General features: G+C 38.0%; 1 protein-coding gene across 1 annotated transcript; it reads right to left on the reverse strand.

Moving 5' to 3' along the window:
• Positions 1–2,727: 2,727 nt before the first annotated feature.
• LOC139724989 (high-affinity choline transporter 1-like) lies at positions 2,728–17,099 on the reverse strand. Its single transcript, XM_071636082.1, has 8 exons — positions 16,931–17,099; positions 11,618–11,725; positions 10,290–10,445; positions 8,919–9,067; positions 7,278–7,403; positions 5,134–5,287; positions 3,744–3,961; positions 2,728–3,273 (listed from the first exon to the last, which is right to left on the reverse strand). Exons 1-8 carry the CDS (start codon positions 17,097–17,099, stop codon positions 2,728–2,730), a joined length of 1,626 nt encoding a protein of 541 aa, XP_071492183.1.
• Positions 17,100–17,621: the final 522 nt, after the last annotated feature.

Consider the following 17,621-nt stretch of genomic DNA (forward strand, 5'->3'; position numbering starts at 1 on the left):
TTCGAACTTGAACTTGAACTTGAACCTCCCCCAGACAAAAAACAAAACAAAACAAAACAAAACAAAAAAACAAAATCAAAAACAAAAACAAAAACCCTTGGCGGAAGGTAAGACATTAATCAAGGCTCTGCCGCCGGCATCCAGCTCTTTGGCGAAAAGACCGCATTAACTATTTGGGTCGGGATGTTATGGATGACAGGTCTTCACATCTAGAGAGCGCACACACACTTTTGCTTAGCCACCTGGGTCTTATTTCAATATATCTATATATATATATATATATATATATATATATATATATATATATATATGTGTGTATATATATATATATATATATATTATGTATATATAATATATATTATATATATATATGTAGATAGATAGATATATAGATATATATCAATTTTTGCAAGAATGGCAACTCCTTGTAGTGCAAGCGGTCAGGAAGCATGATTATTGTATTATCGTGAAACTTCTCATCATAGCGAGATTTAGTACTATTATAGCAAATTTTTTTTTAATGATAACAAGATAACAATCTCCTTTCGGGCCTTTCGGGCCTGTATAAGGCATTTTTACAAAAACAAACAAATAAACAAACAAACATTCCAATAAGCCCTATACACATTTTATCCGTTTTATGACGTCCTTATATTCCATTATGATTTTTCGACGCTACTCTTTTTTTTCAATGAAATAACGTTAAAAAAACATGACTTAATCTATTAGTTCTCATCATATTAACCACTACGAGTTGAAACAACACATGCTGGCAGCTTACCACCTTTGACGTGTCAAACAATAATAATATTGTCAAATATTAAGCATTGGTATACGTGGCCATTGCCTATGTGGAGTGTGACTGGAGAAATCTGGTAGAGAGACAAGGCATCCAGTGTTAGCGATGTGCATAGAATGGTCTTCAATTCTCTGTACATTCACTCTATAATATAGAATATAAACGGTGTAAAACCATAGCTCAGTTTTGGATATCATAATTTGTGAAAAGCCAGAGACGTTAAAATGAGTATATCATACAGATGACATGTAAAACAACAAGAAAAGTTTGAGACTGCAAGTAGTTTGTCATTAACAGTTACGTCATCCTTCCCATCATTCCTAATGCTGTCACAGTATGCCGGTCGTTTATTTTTTTTTAGTTAAAATTCTCTTGAAAAAGCTACATGCTTTCGAATCATTCATTACATTATATTTCAATCAAAATAACTCGAATATCATACAAGAAACTGACACTCAAATAATGAGCAGTATTCCATGTAATCATTTGGTATCATAATTTCGTTTTTATTCATTTTTGCATCACATAATTATCATAATGATAAAACTGTCTTTTGTATGGGGCATTTCCAGTCAAACTGATCAATGAGCTTTTCGTGGCAAGGCATGTAATCTTGCTTTCATAATTATAGTGTCCTTCTTATCTATTTGCTGATTTTACAACTGAGATATAAACTGGAGAGAGAGAGATGCGATTGGAAGAAAAAAAAAGTAGACATTATATCTGCTGTACAGACAGCTCTGGATTTGTAACGTCTGTAGCCTATACTTGGCAACGCTGCTGTGGAAATCTCGTATCGGCCTGTTTAGCCACTGAAGAACTCATGAATAACTTTCATTCTTTCATGACCGCTTGCAGGCGTTATTCTTTTTATTGAGGGACTCGTATTGACTGGACTCGTTTTATTCTAGTTCGGACATTAGATTTTTTTTCCTACCATCGTGATCTGATTTTATGATAAACCGATATCCACAACCATAAGTGACAGGTTACTATTCATGACGAATTTTTATCAAAAATGAAATACAAAATAGAAATACAAAATAACAGCCGTACAAATGTTGGTAAGGTTTTCTTTTTATGTGAGCCTATACACGTATAGGCCTAATTTTACAGATTTCTTTTGTGATACATGTATTCACTTTTGTGTCTTTTATGTGAGCCTATATTGGCCTAATTTTACAGATTTCCTTTGTAACAAACGCAAACAGAAAAACTGACCAGAAATGAATATTATTCATAAGTGGAAAATAGAGCAAAGAAAATGGAATTCCATCGGGATGGAATCCGATGGAATCCCATTTTCTTTGCTATATTTTCCACTAATAAATAGGTTTCTTTTGTGATACGTCATGTATTAACTTTTGTGTCTTCTATTGCGATTGAGATTTTTTTCCCCTAGAAAACAGAATGAATCTAATTCAGTTCAGTCCTGCATGCAACAGAAGTTTATCCGTCCGTGGAATCTTCATGTACACAAACTCATATACGTATTATACGTGAAATATGCCCCTCTCCGATATTTATACAAAAAAGGATACGCACCCTCAACTAGAAAAGATTTTTTTTTTCGAAGCACGAGCGTAGATCTGCCACAGTATATTGCCTCAAGAAAATCAATAAAATCAATTGCTATACTATACATAAGAAATCAAAAGAGTTTTGAAACAGTGAAGTACGTACAATGTACAGTTATTGCCTAATCGAAACACGGAACAGATCACTCCATCGCTCGGTAGATCGACCGTGTCTGCCATGAACCAACAGTAGTCCACGTAAAATTATAAGGCTTGGATAACTTGAGGCGATTACAGATATCATGGTGAATCTGCACTTTTTTCCCCCGATTAATCAAGTGTCACTATAGTGACTATACAGAGTAATGTAATACGCAGATGGACAGCATCTCCCTGATCAAATTTTGCCTTTTAATTCTCCTTCTCGGACTTAAAAGCTGGATTGACGCTTCCTTTTTCGTCATTAGATACGTCATTTTGCAACTCGATTGTGTTCTTTGCTCCGATGTCGCTCACACCAGCACGATCCTCGAAGCACCTGAAGATGTCCCACTTGGTGTCGAGCCAGCCCCGCCTGAAGATGGCGTCGCTAATCAGAGACCCGACGATGCAGGTGACCAGCGAGCACAGCATAGCCAGGGTGCGGAAGGCGAAGAGCTGGCCGTCGCTCTCGCTGTAGAAGGGGTAGTAGATGAAGGGAGGCAGGTTGAGCGTCGGTTCACCGCCGCCAATACGGAGAACGAGCCCAACGATCAGCCCGAGCACGGAGCCGTAGGTGTTGGATTTCTCCATGTGGACCACGCAGACGAGTTGCGGGAAGAGGCTGACGTAGACGACGTCACCACACAGAACGAAGAGGGAATAGATGGAATCCGCGGTTAGGGCCAGGATCGTGGCGATGGCGGCTACGGCGACGAGTGTTATCTTCATCGTAATCATCAGCTCTAGATCTGAAGCCTTAAAAGGTGAATAGTAAGTGACGCCACACTGGTTATACAGTCTACATGCTTTTGACATTATTTTCATTAAATTCCATTCACACTTTTATGTGATTTTCCCCTTTTTTATTTGTGTATATTTTGTCTACATATAACATGATTCCACTTTGTTTCGCTATACATTTTAATTTATTTCAGTTGTTATCAATGTGACAAATTGATAATGAGATACAATGTATATTAGCGAGCTACGATTTCTGCTCCGATATATATAAAAAAAAAACACAAACACAAAGATACACGTAATTACTTTTACTTTGTATGCCTATACAGCCGGACCAGTGTGTATAATTGCTTTTGTACTATTCGAATGATAATGAATGAATACCGTTGAAAAAAAAAAAACATACTTGTATACATGCAACGGAGGAAAGTTTGGTCTCCTTGGAAGTTTGCTTTTGAGGAAAAAAAAACACTTTTATATCTCACCTTAGGTCGGAAGACATTCCTGTAGACGTTCCGAACGAACATGGAGGTCGATGAGAGGATCGAGGAATCGGTGGAGGACATGACTGCCGCCGAGATGGCCCCGAGACCAAAAAAGGCCACGGCGGGTGGGGTGAGGTATTGGATGATGGCGGGAAGAACGATGCTCGGGTCGTCTGCGGGATTGGTCTGGTTCAGGTTTATCTCTACCGCGCTCCAGTCTACGTGAAAGGAAACCATGTGTCATAATGAACCGTAGTGACTTTAACTGAATATGACACTTTCAGGGGTTAGGTATGTAGAAGAATCGAAATTGTCAACGTGTCGTGTCTTTTAATGGTAGGTGTGGTTGTTATTTCCAGTTTAATTTCGATATCTTTAGTACGACGTTGTTATAACTTTTGAAAAGGGGGTCATCCCAAGAGACCAACATCCTCAGGCCATATGACCCACGAGTTCGACATTTTAAAAAAAAGTTCATGAGTCATAAAGCTCATGAGCTCGACGCTAGGTAAATAAGGCCCACGAGTATGACATTGATAATAGCCAAACAAGGCTCATCAGTCCGACACTAAGCTACGAAGGCCCATGAGTCCGACAGTATGATGGGTAAACAAGGCCTACGAGTTCAACACTCGGGAAAAAAGAAGGCACGCGAGACCGACATTACATCACGGGTTTTGATAATTTCAAACCACGAGACCGGCATAATAATCATGTCGGTCTCGTGGGCCTTCTTTGCTATTTGTCGAACTCGATGGTCTTTTTTGCCTCAGTGTAAAACTCATGGGCCTTATTTGACTAGTGTCGAGATTATGGGCTGTACAATTATGACTCGTGGAAGTCAAACTCGTGACGTGCACCCTAAAAGACCCGTGTCGGAGGCTGATATGGAGAAATACTGTTTACAGAGGTTTATAGGCCTGGGCCTCGAACCTTGCAAAAGGAAGCTTGAGGTTTTGTTTACACACAACTCTCGCCAAGAAAAAACAAACAAACAAACAAACAAACAAACAAACAAACGAATTTAAAAAACGACAACTTTGATCAACTTCACTCATTATTACCAAGATGTATAAACGGATTCCCGCCAAGAACTAAACTCCGTCGTGGTTGCATCCTGGGGTTGCAATTAGTACATGCCAAGTGGTCACCAGTTTTGAGTATTCTCAAAAAAAGCTAAATAGACTACATTTTTATACTGTCGTCAATACTTGTTACAATTCCCAAAACATCGTCGTTATTGTAAACTTATTTGTGGCAGTGACAATGATCATACCAATAAGGATAATCTTTATAATCATAGCCAATATTCATCAACAAGAATGCTTTGAAACCCATGACAGTGGCGAGAAAGAAGGTCATTGTGGACAAAACGTGCGTTGTTTCCTACCGGTTGTGGCGCCTACCGCACCCATGAGATAGGCAGGTATGCTGACGATGATGCAACCAGCGGACGCCACGAGTGTCATATACTTGGCGTGCTTTGGGCTCTTGGTCGACAGAGCGCGCTGGAAGTACGCCTGCCAAGGAACCCCGCCCATTATCTGTGGTGGTGGTGGTGGTGGTGGTAGACAAGGAGAGGGATAGATACAATATTCAAGAAAGATAAATAAAGAGAGAGACAATGAAATATCACAAATAGCATAGAAAGAGATAGAGAGGGAGAGACAGATTGAGAGGGATTATGTTTATACCTATTATTTTTTATGTATTATATATGCATGTGTGCATTGAAAGAGAGGGATAATGTGTACGATTTGATTATGTATACAATTATATATTTATGTACGAGGGCTGCATGCAAATCAAGCAATGCTTAAGCTGTAGCCCTTCTGCGTTATTCATTGCATCACTGTTCTGTTGGACATTGTACAGGCAATGAAGAAGTGTATTGCTGTATATTCTAAAGGTAATGAAAAAACTCATTTTGTTAGCAACTAATGTTCATGTATATCCATTTATATGTATGGTACCATTAATGTATATGATATTTGTTTATGTATCTGCATGAACAATGATATAATGCAGAAACCAATAAAATCAAATCAAATCAAAATTTATGTGTGTATTCGTGTGTGTGTGTGTGTGTGTGTGTGTGTGTGTGTGTGTGTGTGTGGAGATAGAGAGAGAGAAAGAGAGAAGGAGAAAGAGGGTTTCATGACATTTGCTCTTGCGACAATTATTGCTCCCATGTAATGTCTGCAAGCTAAGCCAAACATAATATTCTACCCACAAGCATAACCCTATAGCCCTACCTGTAATCCTTATCCTCACTTCAAACTTAACCTAAAATCCTATCACAACCCTAACCCTAACCGCTAAGTCCTTGGAGAAAATAAGACCGGAACAATTGTCGCGAGAGCAAATGTCGTGTCACCGAGACGGACAGACAGACAGACAGACAGACAGACAGACAGACAGACAGAGACAGAGATGAATATCCTCTTTATCAATCGATTGTAACCTCGATATTATCTGCGACATCTTTTATCATTCAATTTGAAAGGAGACGGGTACATACTGACAAAGGATTATTTGCGAGGAAAACAGCTCAAACTTAACACCTGTTTTCGGCTGTTATTGTTGTTGGTTCTGGGTTGTCGTTGTTGCTGCTGTTGTTTTTTTATGTTTGTTTGATCTTTTTTTTTCTCGGTGGTGGTTTAGTGTTCACCTTACAATGATTGTGCCTGAAGCGACTGATAGTGGAATGAGCAAATCAAATTCTAAAAAGGTATTCTGCTCATTTTTTGACCCGTAAACCTCATTCTTTTGATAATATTGCTTATTCTGCAGTCGATGTATAGATGTTTATCAGGATTCGATTCATTCATCCTCACTGGCGCAGACGAGAGAGAGAGAGGGGGGGGGGGGGAGGGTCAGACAGGGGAATGTTTTCTCTGAGTAATATTCATGTAAAGTGAGCTCCATGCTACCCTTTCATACAAAACTTGTTAAAACTTCCCTGCAGTGGCGCACTCATTGTGAACCACAATCTCATAAATGACCCAGTTAAGGGGAAATAATGCCAAATGTGGATTGAGTAAATGCGGCAATACTGGCAGAATACATCAGTGAAACCTAAAAAAGATATTTAAAAGTTATAACTGATAAATGTTTGAAGTTTTGGCTGGGGAAATTTTCCTTTATAAGTAAGTTTTGCCACTCCCGGTGGAAACTTTGATGTTCGTTGATCACAGTCGATCACAAACTAATAACTGCGGTCTTGAAGAATCATCAATTATAATTTTAATATCTCATTTAATGTTATTATAATTGATTATAGCTGATGCGTTTCCCTTGTTCTGCATATTCATCGTACTACGGTCCCTATGATTAAAAATGCCACGTTCAATACCAGTGTCAAATAATCAAAACAACATGATAAAAAACATACAACGAGATCGAGAGGTACACATAACCATCTTTGGCTGGTAAAACAAATTTTTGTCCTAAATAACTGATAAAAACACAATTCCAATGCAGAGCTTTGTAGTGGACACAAAAAAAGACATTACTTCTAAGCCATATACCTACCAAGAGCAAAGCGTTGTCCAGCCACACCCCAACATACTTGTTGTCCCACTCACCAACCCAGAGATCGCTGTTTGCCGCTATACTAGCGCTGGCCGGGTTGGTCACGGCGAAAGGAAAACACAGCCACTGGACAAAATATTTGTGAAAGAGAGATACGAATTCTGCTATCCTTCTTCCTCTTTTATTAATTTACTCTTTCTTTCTTTTCGTCCTTCTGTTTAGTTGTTAGGTTTCCCTACGATTCACTGTCACTGGCAGTGCCTGTCAATATACGTTAACTTTTATTCATAGTGACGCTATCAAAGAAGCATTCTTTTCATTCTAATATACGTGTAGTGTACTAACATGTTATGTCCCGACACCTTCGCAAATTCGTGTTATTTTACAATCATATCTACAAGTTTTTATTATGGGTTTTCATTTGCTCTGAGGGAATAAACGTTTAATATGGAGGCCTATATGAAGAACATTTAGTGGCTCATTACTCCAAGCCAGAAAATTTTCTACACGGAACAATTACTTTTTTTTTCCCGTGAACACAATACTACTCCTTACTTTTCGATCTCGTCTGCATGCCATTTGCAATGATGAACAACTGAACAACGTAAAGCCTGAAAGTGTCAGAAAGTCACGTGACTCTTCCGAGTCATTACTGAAACTTATCAGTCGCGGCATTTCGGAATGCAGAATTATATGCAAGTTGTCAAAATGACGGGTGCACGTCATGAGTTCGACACCCACGAGTCATACAGCCCACGAGTCATACCACCCACGAGTCATGCAACCCACGATTCATACAGACCATGAGCTCGACACTTATGCAAATAAGGCCCACGAGTCCCCCACTAGACAAACAAGGCCTATATACGAGTTCGACACTAAGCAATAAAAAAAAAGAAAGGCCCACAAAGAAGGCCCATCAAGCCCCGTGATGTAATATCGAACTCGTGGGTCTTGGTCGTATCCGGGCAATTACCCCCAGAGGGAAATTAGTAAGGATTAGGGTAAGGGTTAGGTTTAGGGTTAGGAGTTTGGGTTAGGGTTAGGATTAGGTTCAGTATTAGGATTAGAGCCAGGGGAAGGGTCCGGGGTAATTGCCCAGGGGGTAATTGCCCTAGACCCGTCTTGGTTGCCTAGTGTTGGTCCCTTAGGCCTTTTATAGTCCAGTGTCCGACTCGTGGGCGTTGTTTACCTACTGTCAGACTCATGGGCTTTATTTACCTAGTGTCGAGCTCATGAGCTGTATGATTCTTGGGCTGTATGACTCATGGACCTTTTTTTTTTCAATGCGGAACTAGAGGCCCTATGACTCGTGGATGCCGGTCTCGTGGGAAGAGCACAAAATGCAAATTTCATCATAACAGTTTTGTGTAGGCACTGTCTGGTCAGCTTCGCGCGAATTAAATAATTTAAAATATGTTTTTTTATAAAGGCAATCAGACGATAATTGTTGGGGTTTTTTTCTGATCATCGAGTCTTCGCCGAGTATTTTTATGACATACACAACCTAGAGTACTGTCTGAAAGTTCCGCACTTCATTAGTGATGATTGTTCTTTGATCTAAATTTGTTGACAGTAGTAAACGCAAGAGTCCAGTCCAGAACAAGAAGTAAAAACGATCACTCCATGGTTCAACCTTACCAGGCCAAAAAAGACGACTGTGAGTTGAGCGATGTCCGTGTAGGCCACGGAGTAAAGACCGCCGACAAAAGTGTAGAGAGTGGCAACACACGCGGAGATGATCACCGATAGGTATCGATCAATATCGAGAATGACGCTCATCGTGGAACCTGGGGAGAGAGACAGACATACCAAGGGGTTGTTGCTGCTTCTGCATGGGGAGCCCGAAAGCTGTTGCTTGAGGGTCATTGTGTTTTCTAGGGCATCTGTAGCAGACGATCATTTTTGTTATCCCACACCTCCCTAGTTCTCACGAATATCCATATTATAATGTGCTCCTTGATGCGGATGAGAATGGTGATGAAGTAATTCGGTTATTTTTTGTCTGTTATAATAGATTTTGACATCTTGACATCAAATGTATCAAGACCCGGGAGTGCGGCTTAGTTTCCCTTGGTAATCACAAAGCCCAAGTCACATAATCTGCAACTCCCAAAAGCTGGAGTATAATTCATGTTTGACTGTTCTGCCACGAGCATTGGAGTGTGGTGTGGTAAGACCAATTCATAGAGTCAATAGTATAAAGGTGTTCTATTCACGATGTCTATCTAGAGGCCGATGTGAATACAATATTAAAGGATACTGTACCTGACAATGCTTCTGTAAAAGTAATAAAAGGGGTCGCTTCTGGCGAGCAGTGCGAGCATTAAAGATGTTACCATGGCCAAATCGGACCAGTTTTTTATCATCATAATTCCATTATCATTATTTGTAATACTATCATTAGTTTTTCTACTTCGTTATCATTGTTCAAACTCTCATTCTTATCACAGTCGTCATCTTTGTTTCGATGCCTTATCACTATACCGTGTGCTCCCCCCCCCAAAAAAAAATAAAAAAAAAAAATATATATATATATATATATATATATATATATATATATATATATTTGTATATATACACACACAACGCGACCCTCCGCAACCATAACTTTAAAAGTAGTGAATCAATCCAAATACACAATCAGGGTATGAAACTTTGACTTATTACCCACATCTTACAGAAAAGTCCATCCGATTTTCTTCAGTGGTCAAAGAGAAATGAGTATCTTTGCAGAGCATGTCAGGAATCCCTTCCCTCCAAGTTCTGTCCATTGTGTTCACAGTTCCAAGAGCATCACGTTGCTGAACTCGGAAGAAATTACAAGCCCATGACATGCTTTACAACGATCCACGTTTCTCTAGGACATATTGAATGGGGTTTACTGCAAAATGTAGGTAAGAAGTTATAGTTTCATTCCTTGAAATAGCATTCAGATTGTTTGATCATTTTGAAAGTTATCAACGCGAAAATCCGATTATAATTTTGGGGGACATGCTGTATCTCACTAACCCAAAGCAGTAAGGATGGTTGCACACCAGAGCAGCTCGCCCATCAGGGCCGAGAGGAAGAGGATTCCGCCCATCTTGGCGCCGTACTTGATGGAGAATGGGTCAATCACTGTGACGTAATTTGCAGCTCGCATCTTCTCGGCAAAGAAGAACGCATCTTGAGGGAATAGACGGTTGGAAGATAATGGAGAGAAACCAAATGTCGTTTATTCTCTTGCGATATAAATGTTTTCCGAAATAATATGCATGGCGGTGAATATCGACAATTTCCTTCTTTTTTTTTCTGTGAAGGTCACCACTTAAGTCAGACAATGCTTATAAGTCTCCTTTTTATTTTCTTCCATTCGAGAACAATACAGTGTGAGCAATTCGTTCACTTGTTGTATAATGATGATGATACATCATGTATAGTTCTTCACTTTGTCAATGATTTTCTTTCGTTCATCAAAGACAGAAATGATCGAATGGAATGAAATCAGAACTAGAGGCTACTTTAAAGGAAGAGACCTTGTATTAGATTAGATTTCTGAAACGTGAATCATGATTTAAGGAGAATTCAATTTAAGCAGTGGGAATGGCGCTCTAATAATATCATCTTGGAAATGAATGCGCCTCAAAGAACATTACCACCTGAATTACCTAAAATTACCTACGATGACGCTCAGTATGTCAGAAACTTGTAGAGGGTCATTCAAAGGATCCAATTCCTGAGCCTGAGGAGTTCCATGTGATGTGTCCACGGGTGGTCAATTTATGCGATCTGGATTAGATTTGTTATGCTTCTGTTGCTACACTGAGTTTAGACTTGAAGACGTTAGCTAATGTTGCTTCGACAACCTCCGCACAAAGGATATGCCAAGAATTGACTACTCTCTGGCTGAAAGAGTTTAACCTCTTACTAGTTCGACGCCTTCCTCAATACAACTTACACGGAAAATCTTACTGTAAGTTCAAATTAACATCAAACATCTTTTTTCTTCCAGCAAAGATAGATGAGGGACACGAAACAAGAAAACGGTTCTGTTTTTAAGGTTGTCTATTTCAAGGAAGATCAGGGAAAATTATCTTGCCAAAGGAATTTTTTGTTTAACATAAAGTCTCTCATGACCAGTTAAAGAAGAAGATAGGGTGTGGAGGCAGAGAGAAGTTGAAACAAGATATCATGACCTATGACCTATGACCTATGTCTCTATTTTGATTCTGTCTCTTTATGTGTCTTTCTCCTATGCTAGGACACCCACTTACGAATCGTTTGAACACATTTCTGTCACGGGTGATAAAAACGACAATTGCCTATAACGCGACCAAGCGCTGCGAATCTGGTCTTACTGACAATAAAGCTGAGACTGAATCCCCACGGAGCCTGGGCCCACACGAGACCGGAAGTGTACACCACTTCTGCTGTTCCATTGATGAATCCTCCTCCCACCCAGGTTGCTACGTGATAAATGTTTGATGAAAACAAAAAACAAAGAGGCAAAATGATATCAAACAATTCAACACTAACACTAGACAACATTTTCAGTCCATAAATTCAGCCACTCAATGGTTAATCAGATTTTTTGCAGTATAACTTACTCATTAATGCATATTGATTAAACCATCAATCTATTCATTAATCCAGTCGTAATGATTCATCGCTATTTGATTATCTCATTGCAAACAACTTTTTATAGGGAGCACATAATATCATGTAGAATAATGTTAAATGTTCTTTTGGTCCCTGTAAAAATATTAAAGGGTGGGTACAGTTCTGGTCGAGGTGAATATTTAGCTTTTAACGTTTTGTGAGATATTCAGAAATTACTCTATGAGATGTCAAATTGCATGCAGTTCTACGGGTATCAAGAGTTTATTTGATGAAAATCGGTTTTGTTTTGGCTGAGATATCAAAAAACAAGGTGAAACAAAGATATCCTGGCATATCGCCTTTTATTATCAGCACTTTTTGGGATATCTCAGCCATTTAAAAACCAATTTTCATCAAATAAACGTTGAATCCTTCTTAAAATTACATGCTCTTTCATATTTCATAAGAGGCTTTTCATTATCTCACTTAGGAATGTTCAAAACATGAATCCCTACCTCAAACAGTACTGTACAGTCCCTTTAAGTCACAAATACCATTGAGCCGTCTTTGTGAGTAATTGAGCCCCTCTTGTTCGTGTGATTATATAGGTCTAGCAGCTGTAAATAAATTGGACCAACCGGAACCAATCACTTTTTCGTACCAAAGTTACTAAAATGAATCAGGGAAAATTTTATTAAACAATAAGACATATAAGACTGTCATAAACTAGGTGTGATTGATGAGAGCGAATCCATCTCGGCCCTACAAAATAGGCCTATACACCTAACTTGGCGGCAAGACACGCTTTCTTTTAAATTTAGGGGACTACATTTTTAGTTCAGTGTATAGATTCATGAAATGGGTAAAAAAAATCACTTAAATTTCTTTATTTCCATCGAACAAACGGCGATACATTACACAAAGCATATAAGCAAAAAGGAAACACACTATAAAAAGTATTAATGTAGGCCCTATGTGCCAATGAATGTATAATAATCTAAAATAAACAATGCATACTTGCAGAAATAACATTAAGAAGTAAATAAAGCGATGGAAAAGAGTGATCCACTAAAAAGTACATAATTATGCTAATTAGATATAACGTATTAAGCAAATATAAAAAATTTGTTGGTGACAAAACCGTAGTCTTTCTTTAGAAGTGTGTATATATATCTTGATGAGAACATTCGAGCTTGCCTCACTGATGATACCTTGAATAAACGCTCGACGTTTGATATTATTGTGGTGTAATACACTGATTCCATTTTTTCAAAACACAAGTGGCGTCCTAACCAAAGTACCAGCATTATACATTTTCGGAAGTTTCGTTTCATTTTGTATGACATGCAGGTCTGATATAATATGCTTTATCATGAAGTTCTCGAACTAAAATAGAGATGTTTCGTACTATTAAGGGCAAATGTGTCACCTAGTCACATGTATACGCTATGAAAAAAAGTACATATATGTGTGTGTGTTGAATCCACGCAATGTTTTGGGTAATCTCCCTTTTCAAGAGATAGCGCGTTTTTGATATTGGATGTCCAATGAAAATTTAAAACAAATCTTTATGCAGGACTTTATACTTTTCTCAAAATATTCATTTATTCATATACTACGTTTGTTTATTCGCTCATTCATTCATTTATTTGCTTATTCATTTCGAAGCTCTTTCTTCAGTGCTGGTTTTCAAGGGGTACCAATATAGATTTAAAAAATAACATTAAAAAAATACATTTACAGAAAGTTAGTAATAAGAAGTACAAAATATGAAATGCAGAACATTAAAAATACAAATATGACATATATAGGAGAAAAAGAATCGTATCTTTATCAAACAGTGTTCCTGAGATGTAACAATACAAAAAATATGAATAAATACCGGCTTTTCATCGAGTGCTGTCAAATCTGTGAAATATCACCCTAAGACAGCTATTTAAGGGAATTATAATAGAAGAAAGTATGAAATAACAAGCAGACATGACATAAAGAGACCATTTCAGTTTGCAAGTCATGAAATAAAACGAAACAATGTAAACTAATCACACCAGTAAATCATTATCAGTTAAAAACAATAATGATTGATTCAAGGAGAAGAGTGCTAAAAGAATAAAGTTTATGATCATTATTGTATTACTTTGAGTTCGGTAAATATATATCACTGTATCTCTCACTTCGAATGTTTATTACGAATGATACGCAAAAGGGTATTATGTTATATCAAACCAGCACAATATTGACTAGAGAATTTCGTTTCAACGCAGAAAAATACCCCCAAAGAAACAAATGGTATCAGTCTGCCTAACATGTCTGAGCAGTGTGAGACATTCTTTTATACTTTGTGATAAATACATCAATATGAGGACTACAGTGCAAGCGAGACGGTGAGATTCGCAAACAGATCTTCTCTTTTATTTGTCCATTCTCGTGTTTATGTCCAATGTGATCCCATTGTAAAACTCCTCCCTTTTCAAAATGTCAGAAGGTTGCAGGCTGTGTAAATAAATGTAAAGCCACTGAAGATTGTCTGATTGTGATCGAGTTATTCAACAGGTATGTAGTATTGTATGATGTGCGCACTTCTCACAATCGATGTATGCGGCGCTGTGTCAGTTGGGTCAAAGGTTATTGACTGCTGAGTAAAACAAATAATGACCTGTTTCAGTTTCAGTTCGTCTTTCATATTTCTCAAAAATAATGAGCAATACATCATGGCAACACAGAGTACATATAACATGTACAAAAAGACAAACTCGTAATCTCGCGGAAGAAATCCACAATACGTCTTTAATGGTCATACCAAGTTGACATTAAAGATGTTAGAGAGCAGAGAGAACTACATGAAGGAAACCTTGTGCTATTCACACCCGCTGCTATATAACAAAGTTGTTCCAGCGCAATATACCACCAAAACGTGACACTGTTATTTATGTAACATTGTGATGCTATCTTGAGTTTGCATTTTTGTACTCTAAAACAAGAACAGTCAACGATATGCTTCTATATATTTAGCGTCTTATATCATATCAACTATCAACGGTACACATTGCATGTATAATCAATATATCCGTTATACAGTTGGTATTATATTTTTGTTGTATTTTTTTGTTCGAATGATCCACGTCCTACAAGCTTTGCTTTTCAGTGGATTACTCTTTTCCATCGCCATATTTTTTTGTTGCAATTGCAAAGTGTGCATTGTTATTTTTTCCCTCACATTATCATTTGGACATATTGATATCTACATCATACTAATATTCATGATTTTTCCTTAAACCGTTTAACGATTTAATCTAGGCCTATATATGTTTCATATTGTACGATGCATTTCCTTTTTATTGATGGAAATTAAGTTGAATTGAATTGAATGTGGATTGGATTAGATATAAATAATATATAAAAGAGAGACATCAACATTTTCCTCACTCGTACGTTGGACGTCTTACAAGTTAGATTAACATAATGTATGACTTTGCTGATGTGTCATGAATATACCAAAAATTATGTATAGGCCTACCATGCATGCAGATGTAGCAGTATACACGTGCTTGTTTATGTACCTCAAATCCACGGTTTAACCAGACGCCCATAAACTGCCACGGAATCACTTATCTTTACTAGTCTATGATTTATTTGCGTATATCTATATACATTCATTTACTACCAATTTTTGATGAGATTCTGACTTGTTATTGTGTCGTTTATTGAGCCACAGCTACAATTAAAGCCGGCAAAGAGTGAAAGCTTGAAAGATTAAAAAGTGCGGAAAAAAGATATAATACGTGACCTGATATCGCCCTTTAGCCCTTTCCTCCTCTCGTTAATCCCAAAATGAAATAAGGTTCGCTAATACTCATTTTTTTTTCTTTTTCTTTTTGGATAAACGAACCTTCGGAATAACGAAAATAACCTTATTTCATTTTCGAATTACCGAATCTTTGGAATGACGCCACAAAATGCTCGGATTAACGAACCCCATTTGATTTTCGGAATAGCGAACATGAAGGTACACTTTAATAATGTGTTTAGAAGTAAAGAACCTTATTTCATATTCTTTGAACGAACCCTCGGAATAGCAAACGTCTCTCATTATGTATGACACTTTGATAAGAAAGCGAGAAATGTAATCATAGCGAACACATACAACACATACACACAACACACACACACACACACACACACACACACACACACAAACACACACATAAGCACAAGTTGGTTTACAACTGACATATACCTTATGTTTCTACTTTCCACGGATGAATTTGTTTGACTGTCGGGTTTTTGTAACTATACATTTTAAGACACGTCAGCAAGGTAAGGGGAAGACTTTTGGTTATACCTAGGAATGAAGGAAGCAACTTGGATGATCGTAAGCATCAGGTGCGTGAACAGGGGCGGATCCAGGAATTCCGTAAAGGGGAGGTGCTTTTACAAAATTGAAAGGAAGTGCACGCCCCCTCCCCCTTTTTCTTCTTTTTATTTCTTTTGTTTTAACAAAGAATAAAGAGAGGGCCCCGCGCCCGCGTCCGTTGCGCACCCTCTGGATCCGCCACTGGTGAAAGCTGTTTAAACAGTGGTATGGGCGGAGCAAGGTGATAATCGTTTTTGGCACAACATTTTTTTTTCTTCTGAAGTCGGCATACTCTTGACCACTTATAGGGTTATAACAACACATTACAATGGTACCTTACATTCAATGTGGTGAGATGAATACATTACGCATCTAATGGCACGATCTACTCGAGCACATTATGATATGATTTGGCACCATTGAATGTTTCTACAGATAAATGGCGCTATACTGTTTTATCATCATCATTAATATCATAATCACTACATGAGTTTCCAGACATTCATAAGTCTAAGAATCAGGGATATTTCACAGCAAACAAACACGACATGAGAATCCCACGTGAATAATTGGGCCTACTTTGAAAGCCATTATCGTTATCATAATCTCCTTCATCATCGTCGTCAACACTGCTCATATTATAGCTTCTTAGTTTTTTTCGTCATTTTCATAACTGTTATCATTTGCGCCACTGTCATTAATTGCAGTGAAGACTTACCAATTAAAGTCAGCACGCCGACCCGCCACCCGAAGCCCCGGTCACCGACCATGGCGTGCTCCGTGTCCTTGCCATGACCGCGGGTTCTCCGGGCTGCCCAGAGACCGATGGCGAGGATTAGCAGGTAAAACACAATCATTCCAGCTACTCCACCCCAATTCACCGCCATATTTGGTTGCTCAAAATCTGCTGAATAAATTTCAAATTTAACCCACAATTCCTGAAGAAAATTTCACTGCAGATGTTATCCTACCCACAAGATGTTTTGCCAACTTATAAATAAGTACATCTTTAATGTTAATCAATTCACTCAAAATCTGTTTTAAAAAAGTGTGTTTCTGATGAAAATGGACAGATGATGAATGCATGAATCATCTTGTCATGAAAGTGGCACCTGAATTTCTCTACAATCATTAGATATATTGTGGATAACTAAATCTTAATGTATGAAGTTCGCGATATTTCAGTAACAGAAATAATCAAATAATGTTATCAATTTCCATTATGACCAAAATAATATTATGTTGCTTGCAAGCAGAGAAATGGTCACAGACGGCTGGTTGACCAACTATAGACCTAAACTCCGGGGCCTAAAATCCAAATACCTGGATATCTTCTTTTTACCAGAAATGTTCGTCTTTTTCTGGAAAGGTGCTATTATTACATTCTTGAAGAGATAAGATTCATCAAT

Source organism: Diadema antillarum, unplaced genomic scaffold (assembly GCF_040938485.1).
Source record: "Diadema antillarum isolate AM-2024a unplaced genomic scaffold, OU_Dant_1.0 seq00000009_RagTag, whole genome shotgun sequence".
Lineage (NCBI taxonomy): Eukaryota > Metazoa > Echinodermata > Echinoidea > Diadematoida > Diadematidae > Diadema > Diadema antillarum.